Consider the following 21,178-nt stretch of genomic DNA (forward strand, 5'->3'; position numbering starts at 1 on the left):
CTAGAGATGAATTGCCCCAAATATAAGGGAGCAGTGGGCCTTACACAGAGGATCTCTGAATTGGGCCTAGATGCACGAGACAGTTCCTGAATTACACAGGTGTTCCTTTCCAAGATTTTTGCACATTCTGGATCTTGCGTGCATGCATCAATATAACAGCCTCCATTTTATGTATATGAAAAGCAGCAACAGCCATTTTCGCATCACTTTGTGATTTACATGTCAAGATCTATATCATTTGGAGACATTTCCTGTGCTATATAACAAAAGTGTCCTCTTGGTCATTTCTCTGTAAATTTGATTTGCTTACTTGGAGGCAACACTTTTAGGGCTTTGCCAATCTTGAGTTTTGTTTGATTAAACTCTTTTGCCATGAGTACCATATGAGTCACTTCTCATGAAATGTGCAGGTATATAAATTTGATTAATCAATAAATAAATTAGCTTGCAATTCAAAACAATGAATACAGCCCCAGTTTACTATTAGCCTTAAAATAAGAGTAAACGAGAATCATTGCACTGAAATAAATGTACTTTTGCAGATTCAACTGTCTGAACTAACTTCTGAAAAGCACAAAATTCAGGAACATCTGCGGACTTCACTAGAGCAGCATCAGCGGGTTTTGAGTACTTATCAGCAGAAAGTATCTGCTCTCCAAGAAGAATGTAATGCAGCAAAGGTATTTCAAGCCAATCTAGTCCGGTTGCCTCTAACAGTTCCTCTGCAAACAATTCTGTAGGCAGCTTAGAGCAGTGTTTCTCAACCTTGACAATTTTAAGGCATGTGGACTTCAACTCCCAGAATTCCACAGCCAGCAATGCTGGCTGTGGAATTCTGGGAGTTGAAGTCCACATGCCTTAAAATTGTCAAGGTTGAGAAACACTGGCTTAGAGAGTAAGGAAGGGGACCTCAGTGGAGATGTGCTATTACTTAGAAAAAAAGGGGCTGAAAGCAGCAAGTCCACAGCCGTCAGATCACCTTCGGAAGCCACTTAATGCAGAAGCCTCCCTGATTCACTGGAGTATAAGGAGAAGGAGGAGGCATAGCTCAGTTAGACTTGCAAGGTTCTGTTAATACAGGTGGCCCTCGACTTACAACAGTTCATTTAGTGGCCGTTCAAAGTTACAATGGCACTGACCATTTTTCACACTTATAACCGGATGGTCACATGATCAGAATTTGGCTACCTGACAACTGACTTATTTATGACCATTGCAGTGTTCTGGGGTCACGTGATCATCTTTTTAGACCTTCCTATAAGCAAAGTCAATGGGGAAACCAGGTTCACTTAACAACTGTGTTACTAACTTAACAACTGCAGTGATTCATTAAACAACTATGGCAAAAGTGACAACATGGGACAAAGTCACTTAGCAAATGTTTCATGTAGCAACAGAAATGTTGGGCTTTATAGCCAATCTCAGTAAAAGTAGTTTTAAGCTTCTTATAGATTTTCTAGCCTGGCCTACCAGGTGGAACTAAATGGTCAACTGGACCATTCATAGTATTTAAACACATGGTGTTGAAGACCTCAGATCAGTTTCCCATGAAATAGATGCCATGAGGAATGTATGTTAATTAAAGGCAATAGAAAAGTTCAAACACACGTCGCCCTGATGTATTGTTTTCTTTAAGAAATAATATTCATTGTCTATGCCTATCACGACTAGGCTGCTTGATGCACTATTTCTTACATCCAGTATTATAGGCATTTGGTATCTTTTCCTATATGTCGTAACTCTTCTCCAAAGACTGCATACCCAAGGAGGGACTTTCAGTTGATTGTATAGCACTTAAACGGAGTATAAAAAGCTGTGTGTGTATGTTTTGAGCAGAAATTATCAAGGTTTATCTTACCAAGATTTGATTCTAAGGACTGTATTAAAAGGTGGCTTTTAAACATTTACCTTCTGTGGGGACTGATTTAAGAAGAAACCATTTATATTTTCAGTAGCTACTTTGTACTTGATATTAGTAGTTGGAGAAGTATAGGCTCTATTTAGAATAGAATAGAATAGAATAGAACAGAACAGAACAGAACAGAACAGAACAGAACAGAGCTGGAAGGTCTTCTAGTCCAGCCCCCTGTTCAAGCAGGAGAACCTATACCATCTCAGACAAGTGACTGTTTAGCCTCTTGAAAATCTGAAGGCAAGCTGTTCCACTGGTTAATTGTCCTCACTGTCAGGAAGTTTCTCCTTAATTCCAGGTTGCTTCTCTCTTTGGTCAGTTTCCAACCATTGTTTCTTGTCCTGCCTTCTGGTGCTTTGGTAAATAACGTGATCACCTCTTCTTTGTGGCAGCCCCTCAAATACTGGAATACTGCTATCGTGTCTCCCCTGTTTCTTCTTTTCTTTACCAAAGACTATTTTGGAAAGCAGATGGAAAAGATGCTAAAATATTTGTACTTTTTGAATATTCTGTGGAGTTCACTGGGCTAAAAGATAGATACTCTGTTTATAGCATAGTGCTCTTATGGGCTCTGTAACAAGCTCCTGAAGATTTAATGTGCAATTTCCAATCTTGTTTGCTTTTGGAAAATTGAATGACTCAGAATGTAATTATAACTAGGCTTTTGATGGATGTAGCTTTAGAAAGGGACTGGTTTATGTCTTAATGTGTCATGTCAAAATCAGATCTTCCAAATTTTTTGTGCTAGCTTGCATAGTAATTGTCCTGTGAAGCAGCTGGGTACACTTTGGTTACAAATAACATTGTACTTATTCTATCATTTATGGTGTATAGGAAAGCTGTGAAATAACATTGGTACTTGGTAGTTTTGAAAGAAAAGATTTTTTCTCCTATTCCAATAAAATTGGGCATATATTCATTACATTCAAATAGTTTATCTTATGAAAATCAAGAAAGAAAAATAATTAAATGTTTTTAGTGAATAAGTGGTTACTTAGCTCTTTATATAGAAAGTAGAGGTAGTTCTTGACTTATGATGACAATTGGATCTGGAATTTCTATTGGTAAGTGATGCAGTCATAAAGCAGTGAGTCAAGAAGGATGCACAGGGCTCAGGATCAGGGAGGATGCAAGGGGATTCATGAGAGGCATAGTGAAGGTCAACAAGAATGTGAGTGAGTGTGTGGGAGGTACAATTCAGGTCAGGGAGGGTGTGTGGGGAGTCAGTGTGAGTCAGGGTGTGTGTGGAGGGGAGTATGAGTGCCAGCTCAGAGATGCTGGCAACCTTTCCTGCTGGCTTTCCCATTGACTTTCTGGTTGCATATGGTAATCGGGGTGCTGCAACCAGTGATAAGTGCAAACTGATTTCCAAGCGCCCAGCTAATGATCAGGTGACCTTGGGATGCTGGAATGGGCAGATCTCCAAAGACCGATCATAGCTACCATTTGTTCAGCACCATCATAACTTTGAACTGTCACTGAACAAGAGGTCATAGGTCAAGGACTACCAGTAGTTAGTTTCATTTTATCATGTGTCTCATTGCAGGAAGAACATTTTGCTATAACCTCTGAATTTGAAAACTACAAAGTCCGTGTTCATAATGTATTAAAACAGAAGAATAAATCCTCACAATCTGAAACTGATGTGACCAAACAAGAAAGGTAAGCTTTACATGTAATGGGTTGAATTTTGATTTGAATCATGTTTTTAGCCCCTGGCTCAAGAATCATCTTTGAAGACGGAAAAATGATCATCTGGAATCCACTATTTTTTTTATAAAGTCTGGATAATTTTTATTCTGATTTTTTAAATAGAGAGTATTTAATCAGTTATCTATTTTTACCTTTAAAATTGGCTGAATGAGTTAATATGCCAAATCTGGTTAGTTCTTCCTCTTGTTTTTTTTTCAAGAAAGAAATATAAAAGAAAATTTGCAGAGTTTTTTTTTTATCTCTCTTCCTTACTATTCTGTGAAGATCTCACCACAACTAAAGTCACATCTAAAAAACAACATAAAGCAGTCCTAGTAGTTGACCAAAGTTTGTATTTTATGTAAAACATGTCATTTTAGTTCCAGATCCTACATACTCTTTTTCAAGAAAACATATTAAACTGTAAAAGCTACAGTTCAGTCTATATCTATAGGTTCATATAAGATCAATATAACAATATACATTAAGTTCCAAAGGATCCACTTGCCCAAGAGATGGGAATCAAGAAAAGCTCCCATTACCTAGATCAGTTTTTTTTCAACCTTCACAACTTTAAGATATGTGGACTTCAACTCCCAGAATTCCCCAGCCAGCATGCCACCAGAAACATTGACCTAAATGTTCTCCAGAATAATAATAGCAGAAAATTTTGTTACATGTACATTTCATGTAGTACACATTCTTGTGAAACATGTTAGAAAACCCAATCCATTTATTATTTCTGTTACTATTATTTTACAACACTGTTATGCAATGTTACCAATCAAATCACATTGATCCCATGGTAATATTCAATAAAATATAGAATAAGATGTTAGAGGCCTGAAAATTAAATGAATAAATAAATAATATTGAACATACCGTATATGCCACCCGACTCCCAGTGATCCTGGGCATAAATAAAATGCCTTGAAACATTTAACACTTTAAAGATCATCAAAACGACCCTCTTCCAACTTGAGAGAAGAGTTCATGAAGCTTCCTGTTGAAAATTGTTCAAATTGCTGATCTCTAACTTACGTTAATAACTTGTAACTTTTAAAGAAGCAAGTTATACATTTTCTAATGTTTTGTGAACTTTCCTTTCTTTTAGAGAACATATGGAAAAGATAATAGAACAACTGAAGATTAAATTGCAAGAGACACAACATAATTTACAAACGAACGTGGTAGACCTTCAGACTTTGCAGTCCGAACATGATACATTGCTGGACAGGCACAATAAAATTCTTCAGGAGACTGTAGCAAAGGAAGCAGAACTCCGAGAAAAGTAAGTTTCTTTAGCATTTTTTTTTTTNCCCCTTTTCCGGCGGGTGCCTTACCTCCCTTGGGCTGGGCCAGCTGGTGGTCGGCCTGCTCCGTCTCTGCCGCTTGCCAGCTATGCCTCGGCCGGCGCAGGGGGCGGAACCACGCATGCTCAGCGCTCCCGGGCAGGGAAAGTCCTTGACTTACGACCGGTTGGGTAGTCCTCGACTTACGACCGGTTTAGTCCTCGACTTACGACCGGTTTAGTCCTCGACTTACGACCGGTTGGGGTCGCGGCATTAAAAAGGTTGAGAACCACTGTCTTAGCATCAAGCATTTATTACTTTTTCTAATATTGAAACTTGGATGGGTGGGATTTTTTCCAGACTTTGCACAATACAATCTGAAAATGTGGTAATAAAGTCAGAACATGCACAGACTGTGAATCAGCTGACAGCCCAGAATGAAGCTCTTCGGAATAGTTTCCGTGATCAAGTCAGACATCTGCAAGAGGAGCACAGAAAGACAGTGGAAACATTACAGCAGCAGCTGTCTAAAATTGAAACCCAACTTTTTCAACTCCAAAGTGAGCCAAGTACCAAAAGTAAGCTAGTGATCCATTATTCATTGAGGGGGGGGAATCAAACTAGGCTACCTCCTAATCCATCATACTCATGTGCCTAAATTTAAATTAAGATTTTTCTCTTAGTAAGTCACATGCATTTAAATAAATGATTTTAAGGTGAAATTTAATTTTTGTCACTAAATCAAGTGACTTACTTTATTATGGTCTGGGAAGATTCAGCTGAAGACAGTTTACACCAGGTAGCAAAGTTAGAGGTATCTCAAAGAGTAATTTACTTTGTATAATTGATAATTTATTGCAATGGCTTCATTTGCAACAAAAATGATTAGTTTTTCATTTTCTGTCTTAAATATTGGGGAGCAGCTCTGTTGAGTAACTTGGTGTTTTTGATGCTGTTTTATTATATAATTTTATAATGCTCTTGTAACTCAAAAAATAGTCTCAATTGTTTTCTATTCAATTTTTTTTCAGATTCTGCTCCTTCTAATCTACCAACCAAAAGTTTGCGAGAAAGAAGGAGCACTGACCTTCCTCTTCTTGATGTGCATGCTGTAACTAGAGAAGAAGGGGAAGGGATGGAAACCACTGACGCAGAGTCTGTATCTTCTGCCAGTACCTATGTGCCATCCTTAGAACAGCTTCTCAATACTCCAGAAATGAAATTTGGTAAGATGGCTATACAGTGGGTCATGGGAGTTTAGAGTTTATTTCTAGCATATTACCAGAATCATTCATTAGAAATATTTTATACCTCAGCAACAAATTGCATATAATTTACTATGCATTTAAAATATAACCCAGTGATGGCGAACCTTTTAGAGACCGAGTGCCCAAACTGCAACCCAAAACCCACTTATGCATGGTCGGGTGCCGGGTGGGTGTGGCCCACTGGGTGGGTGTGGCCAATTGGGTGGGTGTGGCCCATTGGGTGGGCGTGGCTGCAGTGGTAACGGCAGACTGGGTGGGACTAAAAAGTTCAATCAATCAATTGCAACTTTGCAAGATCTTTTTTTTTCCCGCTTGAAGTTGAAATTGACTGATTGATTGAACCTTTTTTTTGTGTGTACATGGCGGTGGAGGCCTAAAGCGAAAAGGTTTTATAAAACCCACCTGAAGACCTGGGACTGGGGCGATGGCATGCGTGCCCACAGAGAGGGCGCTGAGTGCCGCCTCTGGCACCCGTGCCATAGGTTCGCCACCACTGATATAACCAGTAGACAAATTATTAAGAGATATGGACAGAACTAATTGCTATTCTGCCTCTGAATCATTGGGTTATATATTACTATGGGAATAACCTGGTTTACAGTTCTCCATAGATGTTCAAATGCTCCTGTTGCTGGGCTTCTTTTGAAATTTGGAGAAAGGCCTTTGACCTGGCTATTTTTGTCAAAGTAGCCCTTCATTATGCAAGGTTCTAAATGGAATGGAATGGATAGGATAGGATAGGATAGGATAGGATAGTTGGAAGGGACCTCCCTGCTCAAGCAGGAGAACCTATACCATTTCAGACAAGTGACTGTCCAGTCTCTTCTTAAAAACCTCCGGTGATGCAGCACCCATGATTTCTGAAGGCAAACTGTTCCACTGGGTAATTGTCCTCACTGTTAGGAAGTTTCTCCTTAATTCCAGGTGGCTTCTCTCTTTGGTCAGTTTCCAACCATTGTTTCTTGTCCTGCCCTCTGGTGCTTTGGAGAATAGTTTGACTCCCCTCTTCTTTGTGGCAGCCCCTCAAATACTGGAATACTGCTATCATGTCGCCCCTGTTTCTTCTTTTCTTTATAGACTAGCCAAACCCAAGTCCTGCAGCCGTTCTTCATATGTTTTAGTCTCCAGGCCTTTGATCATTTTAATTGCTCTTCTCTAAACATTTCCCAAAGTCTCAACATCTTTTTTGTAGTATAGTGTCCAAAATTAGTTGCAATATTCCAGGTGTGGTTTTACTAGGGTTTTATAAAGTGGTACTAATACTTCGTGTGATCTTGATTCTACCTTGTATTGAAGGTCTTTTGCATCTTCAACTAAAGCAGTTTTCCCCAACCTTAAACATTTTAAGATGTGTGGACTTCAACTCCCAGGTATTCTGGGAGTTGAAGTCCACACGTCTTAAAATGGCTATAGTTGGGAAACATTGCACTATAGCTAGAGATACAGGGAAGCAAAGAAATGAAAAAAACTCCATGTAAGTTCCAGCTTGCGATGAAGTACCTTTGTCTTACAAATCTCCGTTATTCTTAAATTGATGGTGCCAATTGATAGTATTCTAAACAGATGTAGAATTTTCATACATTATTTTTATAATGTTGACTAATTTAACAATTGTGACCAATATAAATTAGGTAATACATGGACAACGGATGGTTAGCATTCTGAAAGTTCATAAATTTAAAGGGGATTGTTTTTGATATTGTTTGCAAGAGTGAGAATGAAAATTTGGATTTTAAAACTTTCAAAGATAAGTGTAAAATGCATATAATTTGGGGTTATATCCATATATTAGAATCCATATAATTAAAAAAATGTACTGAGCTAACCAGAAATTGTCTTTTTGTAAACTATTTTAGAACCTCCACAATGGGAAACAGAGTTCACAAAACAAGAGTTGGTCCAGAAGTTAAATACAACATCAAAGAGTGCTGATCATTTAAGTGGATTACTTCGTGAGTCAGAAGCAACCAATGTTATCCTAATGGAACAAATTAAGGTTAGTAGGCTTATACTTACCATGCTCCAACTTAGATTTAAGGTATATGTGAATTTGATGACATTCTGCTCTTCTCCTCCCCTCCCCTCATTGTAGAGGAGCATGAGATGAGGAGTACCTTGAGAACTGTGGACTCAAGGAAGGCTGCTGGACCTGATGGCATTTCTGGCTGGGTGCTTAAAGACTGTGCAGACCAATTGGCCGGGGTCTTTACCAAGATTTTTAATCGATCTCTATCCCAGTCCACTATTCAATCCTGTCTGAAGGCCTCCATCATTGTTCCACTGCCAAAGAAATCCTTTATTAACAGTCTCAGTTATTATAGACCAGTGGCACTCACCTCTATTATCATGAAGTGTTTTGAAAAACTGATCTTCAGGCACATTGTGTCCTGCCTCCCATACACACTTGACAGTCACTAGTTTGCATACAAAGCAAAAAGATCTACAGAGGATGCCATAGTCACTCTCCATACTGCTCTGACTCATCTGGGGCAGCAGGGAATCTATGTAAGGATGCTCTTTGTAGATTTTAGCTCTGCATTTAACACAATTCTTCCATACACACTGGTGTCTAAACTTTTAAACCTCTTGACTTTCACATTCAATCTGCCTTTGGATTATGAACGTCCTGTCTGGCTGCTCTCAGAGGGTTAGATTAGGCAACACTGGCTCCCCACAGGGCTGTGTGTTGAGCTCTCTACTTTACACCCTTTACGCTTATGACTGCACCCCCACTCATCGCAGCAATATTATTATTAAATTTGCAGATGATACAACAGTGGTGGGGCTTATCTCCAAGGGGGATGAGTCTGCCTGCTGGGATGAGGTGGAGCAGTTGCTCTTGTGGTGCAGGGACAATAATATGGTTCTTAATACCACTAAGACCAAGGAGCTTATAGTAGATCATAAGAGGAATAGATCAGACATTCAGCCCCTGAATATCAGTGGAGACCATGTGGAGCGGGTGGTCAGCTTTAGATTTCTGGGTGTTATCATAAAGAAGGACCTGACCTGGAGTGCTCATGTTGTAGCATTGGTTAAGAAGGCCCAGCAGAGATTACATTTCTTGAGACTTCCTAGGAAGCAACAACTAAATGAAAAACTGCTGGTGACCTTCTACCGCTGCTCCATAGAGAGCATTTTAATCTATTGCATTTGTGTGTGGTTTGCCAACTGCACAGTAGCAGATAGGAAAGCACTCTGGAGGGTCATTACCACCGCCCAGAGAATTATTGGCTGCCCTCCCCTCCCCCTCCCCCCGGATGAACTGTACAGTTCCTGCTGTCTTAGGAAAGCTCAAAACATTCTTAAAGACTCATCTCATCCCAGACATTGTTTTTTTGAACTATTACCATCTGGCAGATGGTACAGGATAATAAAAACAAAGACAAATAGGCAAAATAGTTTTTATCCCAGAGCTGTAAACATATTAAATACTATTATATAGTACAACATTGAAGTGCAATATTAGGGGCAGTGCAATGATGAATAGAATGTGAAGGATGTGTGTATATAATGTATGTTTTTACTTGTCATTCTTGTGTGTAGTGTGCACTTTGGACAGTACATAATTTCATTGTGAGATACACAATGACAAAGATATTTTATTCTATTTGCACACAACAATTCACACACTTTATTGTCATGGCATCCTTCATTCAATTCCTATTTTTGCATATTGGGATCTCTTGTTAGAAGTTTTTATTGGTTGGGCAAAAGTGGGACACAGGTAACCTGGTGAATGAATAAGCAAATAAAATACAGAAGGGATGGAAGAGGGAAGAGAAATTGTTCATATCAGACTTTTAAGTTGAACTCCTCAAATAATGTTTGGGATCCCCTCAAGGTATTTAAAAAGGGATGGGTCATTATATTTTCTTATGTTGGCAACATACGATGTTTGAATTTTTTTAAGACACATGATTTAGTCCTAGTTTAATATCCATTATGGTTTCAAATTAATACATATGTTAAAAACAATTATGGTTCAGGTTTTCAATATGATCTGGAATTATATGATGACTTTGTCATCTGATAAAATAACTTTGGCTGGGATATGATAAAAAATATAATTCTGAATTGGAAAGAAAGACACTTTCCCAATTTGAAGGACTAGATCTGGGATATGAGTTAGGTATCTATTTTTGAAAAATTTCTAAACAGAGATGTCACATATGTTGCAATATGACCTAGATTTAGTGAGAAACTTAACTGTTGAATTCATTTTATTTAGATATTTATATTTGTCATATAAATCTTTGTATTAGAGATTTTAATTTTAGTTCATTTAGTTCAAGCATGTCAAACTCGTGACGTCACATGATGTGTCATGACTTTTTCCCCATTGCCGGCAATGGGGTGGGCGCAGTTTTAGTATGATGCATCCGGCCCGTGGACCGGCAGTTTGACATGCCTGATTTAGTTAGTATAACTATTTAATTTATTTCCCATGCGCTGTATAATCACTATTTAATGTATAGTCTGTTTACAGAACTATTCATAAAACGCTCTAATGTTCCTGAGAATGTGAGGTAAATGTGGTCCCTTCTCTGTGTATTGTTCAGCTCTTGGTAACCACATAGACACCTCAGGAAGTAGACGGCCTGCCAAAGAGGAAGAAAAGCTTGAGGCCACATTTAGGGGATAGAAGCATTTGACAGAGTCCATTACCTGAGACATGGTCCTGAAATAGATTGAAATGTGTCAGATGCTGGCCAGATATTTGCAGGTCATAGCCTGGATTAAAGTCATGGAGGCCTGAAGAAGTGATAGACATGCTATCTCCCCAACAACTCAGAGAGGCCGGTGTATTTTCCCATCAAATGGGACAAATCAGAAGGAACACAATGCAACATTCCAAGTCCCTGGCAGATTTCTTGGGGATCATTGGTGTGCTCAATTAATCCTTGCCTGACTGTGCGTAGGAATTTATTATAGAAAAATCAGGAAATGTGAGTTTTATTCCTTTCAGTCTGAGACACATAGCTAATGATTAAGAATTGTGAGAAATGTATTCGGCAATACCTGAAGGACCACAAGGACCACAAACTGACCCTGACCTCACTATTACACTACATTAAGTCTATCTTGAATCTTTTAACAGGGAATAGCTGCTTATATTGTTTTCAGAGTTATGTTTCTAATATAACTTGGCCTGATAAATTCTGTGCTTTCTTGTCTTCATTCTGAGAAATATTTATTTGGGGTTTATTTTTTTCATTCTCAGCTTCTTAAAAATGAAATAAGGCGATTAGAAAGAAACCAGGAACGAGAGAAATCTGTTGCTAACCTGGAATATTTGAAGAATGTCCTGCTGCAGTTTATATTTCTAAAATCAGGCAGTGAAAGACAGAGACTTCTTCCAGTGATAGACACCATGTTGCAACTAAGCCCAGAAGAAAAAGGAAAACTTATTGCAATAGCTCAAGGTATGTGAATCTGTTTTGCTACTAGCATTGTTAAAGGAAGGGGCACATGTTACCCGTGTTTCCCCGAAAATAAGCCCGGGTCTTATATTTATTTTAGGCCCAAAAGACCCATTAGGGCTTATTTTGGGGGAGTGTCTTATTTTTATCTATGGCCTACATGCAGGACGAGCCTCCCGCGATAGCCAACTTGACCCTGGGCGAGCTGGTTTGCTTACAGGGAGAGGCTGCACATTGCAGGAGGACGACTGCAAAGGGCGTGGATCCCTGCAGCTCCTGGAGGCTCCGAGCACTGCTTTTTGTGCCACTCGGTTTCCCACCCCACCCCAGCCAGGCTGAACTGGTGGGCGGGATTGCTTTCCGTCTTCCCTGACGCTGCCCTCCTGAGAGGCAGTGTGGCAATTGGACAGTGGCCATGCTGCGAATAGGGATAGACCATCCCCCCAAAGCGCCACTGAAAACAGCGAGGCAAACGTGCACATAGACGCACGCCAAAAACAGCATCGCGAAAAGCAGTGCTTGGAGCCTCCAGTGTTGCAGGAATCCGCGCACGCCCTTTGTAGTCGTCCTGCAAAACGCAGCCTCTCCCTGTAAGCAATCCGGCTCACCCAGGGTCAGGTTGGCCATCGTGGAAGGCTTATCCCGTAAGTGCAGCGGAGCTGGAGGACGGGGACAGGCCACGCCTCCTGTGACAGCCAACCTGACCCTGAGCAAGCCAAATTGCTTAAGCTGCGAGGAACTTGGTCTAAGATTTCCATCACCCAGGCTTCCTGAAGCTGATGGGAACTGCAGCCCACCGCAAGTGAACTGTTTAGCCAAGCCGCAACACTGAACCGGCAGCAGGTAAGGTAGGGGGAGGCACACGATCCGACCTGCCAAAAAACCTACGGTGGGACGGAGTGGGTGGGGTCTTAAGTAGGGCTTACTTTTGGGGGTTGGGCTTATATTCGCCTGAACCCCCCAAAATAAGGTAGGTCTTATTTTATGGCTAGGTCGTATTTTTGGGGAAAATATGTTTGAACATATCTGCAACATATTTTCCTGTATTTGACACTCTTGAAAAAAGACTATTTAACAAAAACAATAGCGCAATTTAAGCTGTTGCTTCTAAGAAACCATCTGTGACTACTTATGTTCAAATTATTCAAAACATTTAACTTTAGAATGATTTTCTTTCTCAATATATTTTTTTAATTTATTCATTTAAAAAAAGATTGAACCAAGTGCCCTGAAAATCATTATCCAATCAATCTGTATGGAACAGGAGAGTGTCTATTTCATGGCAGATCTTTGACACTTCTTGCTTAACTGCTGGATCTTTACAGCTCACAAAAAAATGATGCCTTTTAATTCAATGTGTTAGTCAAAAAAGGTGCTATCAGATGCCTTCTGGTATCTAACTAACATAGCTCTCCTACCATTGGTAATTAATGTGATTCTAATCATACTAATCATCTTAAGTATGCACATTAAAAGTATAATGTAATTTACTAAAAGATTGAATTGGCTTTATGTCTTGTCATTTAAATCTGGGGCTGGATATTTAAAACCAATATGGGTTGTGTTGTGTTTTGTAAGGTGACGAAGAAAGCCTGTCCCAGACCGCTGGATGGGCATCGTATTTACACAGTTGGTCAGGACTCCGATGAGTTTTTACTGTTCCTGCATTCAAAATCAGCAGCTGCACTGGGAAGAATTTCAACCATAAAGAATGAAGCATATAGCCGGGTAACTCTTCTTTGGGGTTTCCCCACAACTGCCTCAGTTGGTTTTATTTAAGAAATAATATTCTAAATAAGACTTGTTGAAGGACTTGGAGTAATGTCTTGTAGTCTCAGTTTCTGACTTCCTTTTTAGTGCAGGTATGGAGGTTTTCAGTGACCTTTCCTCCTAGCAAGAGCTGTCCTTTTCATTGACTGGTGAGACCATCTGTGTGACTGTGTCATTCATCAAATGAATCTGTAAACTTTTACAGAGCAAAATTTTGTATGTTTCCAAACCTCCCGGGTTGGAATTTCTAACAGTAGCAGGCTTCCACAATCTGCTGTCCACCAGTAGTAGATTCAATACAACTTCTAAAACATTCAGCTCTGGAATTCTATATGTTGCAGTTCAAACCGTCTAGAGGATATTAACTTTGGCTGAACTACCACTTGCATTCCTCCTTTTAATCTGTCTAGAAGTATGATTCAGTTTGGTGATCTGTGGTAAGCCTATCATTGACAGAAAATGCTGACTACAGACTTCCTATGCTGCTCGAAGCTTTATTTCTTTAGTACCCCAAACTAAAAAAAAAAAAAAAGATTTTGCTGAGCTTTAAAATGCTTATTGTTCTGGAACTGAAAGCTGAATGCAAAAATAAAGTGAATGTCTTCTGCACATTCACTTTACTTAACACCAAGAATTTTCCCAAGCTTATTTAATGATTCTTTAGACTAATAATATACATCTTGTGTTGGGGCATTGCTTTGACAGATTATTGCATTGTCCATTCAATTGCTACTTGAAAAAGACTGAGAGCAAACTTTTAAAAATCAAATTAAAAACAAATATGCATCATTTAGAAATCAGTTGGAAACTGCGTTCTTCTGGCATTCAAAGGAAACATTGATACATTGCTTATGTTAAGTAATATCTAAAGATAAAAAATGATATTTTGCTATGAATGATGAATCCAAAATATAATTGCTCGGAATTATCTAAGTTGAATGTTAGCCAAAGAAAAAACACTGAAATGTAGTTTTTATGGGTTTGTCAAGATACCATTTTGCCACATTCAGATTTACCTTTGTAATTCTTGTTCTTTATCTGCATTCTCCTTCAGAATTGGATTTCTTTGTGGACAAAAAAGATGTTGACATACATAAAAGCTTGGGTTTAGAGCCCACAAAATTTAAGATCCATTAATAATTTAAAATCCATTTATTTGAATAAATATGATTGAAGCTGTTGGAGGGGCAACTTACTGTTTACAGAATACCTCAGAGTCCAGCTATATGTGCTGTCAAATAGGTTACTGCTAGAGGCCAGCACAAAACTAAGATGGATTAAGAAACAATTATCTTGGTTATACTGGTTGTCTATAATGAAGGAGCTGCTGATGCTATTGTGCCCTGAGTTGTCTGTGAATGAAATCTAAACTTTTGTAGATAACTGTTCTTGAAATGATTTAGTGCCTATTCAACACCTTTCTCCAGTGAATATCCTATATCTTAAAATAGTGTAATTATTATATGGAAGAAGAAATATTTAGTCATTAAGCGATGACATTTTAATGGCAAGGCCATTTCAGAAATGCCTATTCAACCAAATATGTTGGTCATCATCAATTTTCATAGACGTTCCGATATAAGAGTGAGGAGAAAATATCCTTTATCATTGAAGTATAACATGAGAACACAGCCCATAGCTATGTGTTGTCTAGTTCAACACATTTCTACTATATGCTATAGGGCTGGCCAGTTCCACGATTCTGAAAGTGTTTGGAAAATGAGCTTAGTTTAAGCATATATAATGTTTCTCTTCAGTAATAATAATTGTGTGACATTTCTTGATCATATAAAAGTCTCTTTGCTTAGCCTTGATAGCACTGACATTAGGAGAAGGAAAACTAAGTATTGTGGTTGTTCAGATCCCAGCCTTTCTTCACAGGTCAGCCACGACTTTCATCATCTTGGTTTCCTCTAAACATGTTGGAGTTCCTTTCCCAGAATTCTTAGCCAGTGTGGTCTCAAAGAATTAAAACAGAATATCTGAAGAGCAATGAGTAGGGAAAGTTGCTTAAAATGTTAAAGTTTGTCACTAAGTGCTCATTGACCTCCAACATATTGAGGAGACCAGGATGATGAAAGTCGTGGCTGACCTGCGAAGACAGGTTGGGATCTGAACAGCCACAATGCTTAGCTTCTCCTCTCCTACTGTCGGTGCAAAGACACTTCTGATATGATCAAGAAATGTCACACAATTATTATTACTGAAGAGGAACATCTTATATGCTTAAACTGAGCTCACTTTTCAAACATTTTTAGAATGGTGGAATTGGACAACCACTATAATATATGGTGGAATTGGATGTGTCTTTTCCTTTTCAAACAGTGTGAATTTCACAAGTCAGTAATTTGGCTTGTCCCCTGTCATGTACATTACATGCTTAAACTGAGAAGGAAAATCTGCACCATCATTAATAGTTTACTAGTTCCACAAGTTCCTGAAAACTTGCTACTGATTATTTCCTTATCTACACACTTTTATTAATAGCTGTGACAATATGAAATTGTCTTTTTGATCATTTCAAATCTTTTTTTAATAATTTCAGACTGTGAATAAATTGTGCATATATCTGTTTATTACTTTTCATTTTCACTTGTTATGTTTGGTATATTAAAATACAAAAGTTTTAAATGTAATTTATTATCCACATGCCTTAAATATATCTTACACTACAGAGAAAGATTTTAGGTAATGTGACAAGGCAGGGATTCCAAATTAAAATAATGGATGCAAAATGTGATATTTTGTAAAAGCTTATTGAGCTGCTATTTTTAAAGTATGTAAAGCTGTTTCCAGAAGAATAGAAGAGAGAGAGAGAAAGAGAGAGAGAAATCAAACTTCAGACACTTGAAGACTGGCACATATTTAGAATGGTTGCTAAGTGTTGTGGGTCATGTGATCACCATTTGCAATCTTCTTAGGGGGCTTCCAACAAGCAAACTCAATGAGGGAAGCTGGATTTGCTTAACAGCCACATGATTCATTTAATCGCTGCAGCATAAAAAGGTTGTAAAATTGGATGCAACTTACTTAACTACTTTATCTAATGATCCTAATCGTCATCGTAAGTCGAGGACTACTTTTACCATTTTCAACAGGATCACTAGAAATTTCCATCTATTTCTCCTCCTGAACAGTAATGCTAGGACAACCGCTTCAATACTGAGTCCTTGGCAACCTTAAGCAGGAACACAAAAATGGACAAACTTTTTATCTTCTGCTGGTGCAATAAAATTATGGATAGTGTTGGGGCCAGTGGAAAATTATACAATTTGGATAGGAACAATTGCTTTTGTAACAACAGTAAAGTTGCCATTTCCATGCACTATAGAGTAAGCAGCGTAACTCTGGACCACATCTTTTTGAATTTGCACAAATCTTTTTGATTATTTGATACTTTGAATGTTAGCTGGACAGTGGTCAAAAATGGCTTCCATTATGTTTTCCATCATCTTAGGATAGGAAGAAAAAATAGTATAAGTTCTGGCATCATTTNGATTGGCTCTCTAAACACTCATGCTCATTGGCTACAATCAGATGAAGGAAAGCTACCTGATATCAACCTAAGCAAGTTGTGCTTCCTTTTTCTGGTTATTTGGCTATAACTTTTCATAGAATACAGTACAGATAATTGAACAAACTTTGTTGCATTACATTCTTGATTAAATTATCTTTCCATTGATATATAATTTTATAGTACTTCTACAAAAAAAAGTGGTGTTATTAGCCATCAAACCTCAAAAATACGCTTTTCCCAAAAGGTTTCCACAATTTTGGCCACTACTGTATAAGACAGCACTATAAAATGTCTATTATAGATTGCAGAGGAATTAAAAGGTACATTTCATTCATCATACAAAATAGCATTAGAATTGGGTAGAAACTTTTGTGATTGTATATCCATCCTGTGGATTTACCAAATTGTACATTGAAAAAAACTTGAATATGTCACACAGGCGCCAGCTGGGAGTCCAAACATGTGTTGGTTATCTCATTCCCTGATTCTTTCAGCTATAGAATGAGATGATGAGATGATAGTTGTAAATAAAATATGTGTCACCAATACGCTACATGTACAACCATTTCCTAACCAGTAGCTTAATCTAGTTTTAAGTGGGGTTTTTTTTCTTCAAATGCACTGAAAACTGAGGCTCAGTTCAATCTAAACAAGTCATACTGTAGTGGTCTAGAGATTCTCACAGTGCAGAACCCGTTGCAGGAGCATGCAATTGGTTGGACTGAGCTTGTGATACACAAGAAAAGCTTTATGGATTTAATTTTCAGATTGATTTAGAAGTGGTTGGAAACAGAACTTGACGGAAGATTTTGGAATTATAATGCAAAGCCAGAGGAAACATTTCTGCAGATATCCATGTTTTTCCTATCTTGATGATGTTCCAGAAGTCTTTAAAAACTGACTTTTCCCAGGCATTGGAGTAGTGTGGCTGCTGATCTCCTGTTGAGTGCAGTTTTCATAGTGTATGGAGTTTCTCTTGTCTGGACATACATGGTTTCCTCTGTTTATTATTTTACTTTACCCTTTTAAGATTCAAGCTACCCAGAGTAATTTTGGAGCCCAAAAACCATTAAATCTAATACAATAAAATACATAAACTAAGGTTTTGTTTTAAAATTATGCAAACAACTGTGTGATTTGTACTTGGAGAAAATACTTAGAATGTAGTAATACAGTACATTGAGGAAAGTAAGCAGTTTTAAGTTCTGTCAGCCATTTGTTGAAGATGATAGCTCAAGATAAATGTTATTGATAAACATTTCATAGAGTTTTAAGGAGCCCTGAGGCTTTTGGCGTAGTGCTGGAAGTGGGAGTGGATTTGCCAAAATTGACATCTTTAATTATAAGATTGTAACCTTTTTTCCCCCTCTGCCACAGTTCCCCATGTTTTACCATGTTTTTTTTAAATAAATTATTTGCTTCTTTTGCCTTGCACAACAGTCTCTATATTCTATAGAAATATAAACTCCAAAAATATTTTATATGTGAATCCAGATGATGAACAGAAGTGGTTGCAGAGCAGAACAACACAACAACTGAGTACTTCATTATGAACTGCTGCCAAAGGTTTGCACTAGTGCATCTGGTATGGGTAGAATTATAAAGTGTGAGAAAACTGCTGGGATGTTCTAGCATGTAAAGGGGTGAGGTTGGTTGTAACAGCAGCAAAGGTGATGTTTGAGACAGGAGAGCTAAATCTACCATGCAGAAAATAAGTCATGAATTTATGTTGACAAACTTGTGCCACCGCTGGATCTTGCTGAACTCCAAACTCTTGGTAAGTGTATTTAGTACAATGTTGAGGGATGTCAGCAGCATCTAAAGAGTGATATTTGCCCACCTTTATGAATGGCTGGGATGGGCAGTCATAAGGTTGTGGACTGCATGTGCCCTGGCTCTTTTTATGTTGCCTCATGGGAAGCCCAGATCATGTTGCTGAAAACAAGTAGCAAGACTCTTGCTTAGTGGCATATTTGTTGTGCTTTTTTCTTTACAAATCATGATAAATGCATCTATTTTGCATCTGTGGTCAACCACAGGGAAGAAAAGAGGCAAAAATGCCTCTTGAGACATTGTAGCGCAAATTCCATCGCTTAAAATTGTTTTCAATGCAATATTGTGACACAAGTGCAAATGGGCAGAACTTGTACCATGATGTCAAGATGCTTATTTATTTTGGCATTGTCAGGATTTGGAATGGACATACTGTATTAGATACCATCCTCTCCGCAAAAAACACAAAGGCTGAAATTCCAGTGCCCAGACCCAACTACAAGGCAATATTATTTCTATGCCCCATGAAGGCCTCAGAGGCCAAAATAATTTCTTTGGGGAAAAAAATACTTCAAAAAAATTGCCATCCTTGCTCTGTTGTTGTTGTCCAGCTATTGATTTGTTTACATCTAAGACCAATTTTCAAAGTCAAACTACATGCTGAATTCAAACCTGGGATGACTACTCATTTGGGCTCCCACTGAAGAAAGCATTCTTGTGATTTAGCTGGTTCTTGAGGCTGAGGGAAGATAGATACCCTCTGGTGGCTTTTTCTGTTTGCTACGGTAGGGTTGGGATGGTGGTAAGAAATTGCTCCTCGGTGTTTATAGAATGGATGAAGTCCTAGGTACTGCCTTTATTTGCTTGCATAAAATAACTTCATAGCTAGATGTACTAAAGGTGGCTGGGTCAATATTTCCCTTTACATTTCTAACCTGCTTTCAAGCCTTCTGCCCTAAATCAGTAAGCTATATAGGAGGTGGCTGATGCTATTTCACAGCTATCTGAATATCACCTTGTTCCTCATTCAATCACTATTGCCTGGCAAGGTATTTTTCTCACACTTCATCCTTTAAAGAAGTATATGTAGAGACTGTTAATGGAGCTCTGTGGGGTTTGGTTACGCCAGTCTACCTTGAGTGTGCATGTGTGTGTCATGGGACTTGAACTCAACAATAGGAATGTCTGGGAAAGTAGCACATAAGAGCTTCCCTGTTCTTTAGCTGCTTATTTATCATGAAGAGATGTCTTGGAGACCTGTCCGTATTTATAACCTCAGTGTATTGTTTTAGTGAATGGGTGATGGTTGGCTCTTGTTTCTCCTGTAGCCAGCCCTTCTCTGTCAGCCTTAAGAAGCAGGCAATGGCAATACCTACTTATTGGGGACTATTGCCAGAGTTTCCTTAGAAACTATTTTGATCTCTGTGTTAGATTCAGAAGTCCTTTTGCTGGCATATCTCCAAATAAGGAAGAGTTGCAGCTCACTAGCTAACAAATCCAAATAAAGGGACAAATTTTTGCACATAATGCTATACTGAAGGAGTCCAGCAGCAACACCTACACACTGATGAATGAAATATTCTATTTATTTTTTTTACAACCCTGTAATCCCTTTATTTGGTGTAGAGTCAGGGCAACTGAACAGAGCTGAGCATTTACTGGCCACATGCCATTACTGACATCTATGTGAAGTTTAGAGATATTTTTTTCTTTGAGCCCTGAGAGAGAAAACATCTGTTGCTACTTAAGATTGAATTCTTAACCTTCCAAGAATCTCCACCTCTAGACCAGGGGACCCCCCCTCCCCAGGCTGTGGCCCACTATCGGGTCGTGGCCTCTTCGGAACCAGGCCATGTGAGCTTGATTTGCATGAGCTGGCGTGCACACAGCTCAACTTGCATGAGCTGGCGTGCACACAGCTCAACTTGCACGAGTCACAGGTCAGCACACATGTGCACGCGTAGCTCAACTTGTGCGAGAGCGTGTNAACAACAGTAAAGTTGCCATTTCCATGCACTATAGAGTAAGCAGCGTAACTCTGGACCACATCTTTTTGAATTTGCACAAATCTTTTTGATTATTTGATACTTTGAATGTTAGCTGGACAGTGGTCAAAAATGGCTTCCATTATGTTTTCCATCATCTTAGGATAGGAAGAAAAAATAGTATAAGTTCTGGCATCATTTTAAAAAAAATGCCTTGATCCTTCTTTAAACTGGAGGAATTAAAGAACAATAGCCCCAGCCCTCCTTAGCAAAAACAGTCTTTCAGGCTGCCTTTCTCATGCATCAAAAGCACCTGAGATGTTTAAAGATAGAGTAGATTTGAAGCTACAGATGGACATGGAGTATATTGCAATATATTTTGCTCACATGGGGTTCTGATGTTTCACTTGTGATTTACTGAGTTGGGTTTATGTGTTTTTTTGGATTCTTACCAAAGAACATCAAGAGTTGCCAAAACTGCACCGCTGCTTAACTTTGACTTTTGTATCAGACTTATTGGATTACTGCCATAAATATTTTTAAAGC

General features: G+C 38.6%; 1 protein-coding gene across 1 annotated transcript in view; it reads left to right on the forward strand.

Moving 5' to 3' along the window:
* The window catches only part of GCC2 (GRIP and coiled-coil domain containing 2), a 36,587-nt gene extending 21,518 nt beyond the window's left edge, over positions 1-15,069 (forward strand). The window contains exons 16-23 of the mRNA XM_015826210.1: positions 543-680; positions 3,459-3,574; positions 4,719-4,895; positions 5,257-5,474; positions 5,928-6,122; positions 8,021-8,160; positions 11,389-11,590; positions 13,166-15,069. Of these exons, the coding sequence (XP_015681696.1) occupies positions 543-680; positions 3,459-3,574; positions 4,719-4,895; positions 5,257-5,474; positions 5,928-6,122; positions 8,021-8,160; positions 11,389-11,590; positions 13,166-13,236 (1,257 nt within the window). The 3' untranslated portion in view covers positions 13,237-15,069. The remainder of the gene's footprint in view (positions 1-542; positions 681-3,458; positions 3,575-4,718; positions 4,896-5,256; positions 5,475-5,927; positions 6,123-8,020; positions 8,161-11,388; positions 11,591-13,165) is intronic.
* The last annotated feature ends 6,109 nt before the right edge of the window (positions 15,070-21,178 follow it).

Source organism: Protobothrops mucrosquamatus, unplaced genomic scaffold (assembly GCF_001527695.2).
Source record: "Protobothrops mucrosquamatus isolate PMUCROS unplaced genomic scaffold, P.Mucros_1.0 scaffold3007, whole genome shotgun sequence".
Classification (NCBI taxonomy): domain Eukaryota; kingdom Metazoa; phylum Chordata; class Lepidosauria; order Squamata; family Viperidae; genus Protobothrops; species Protobothrops mucrosquamatus.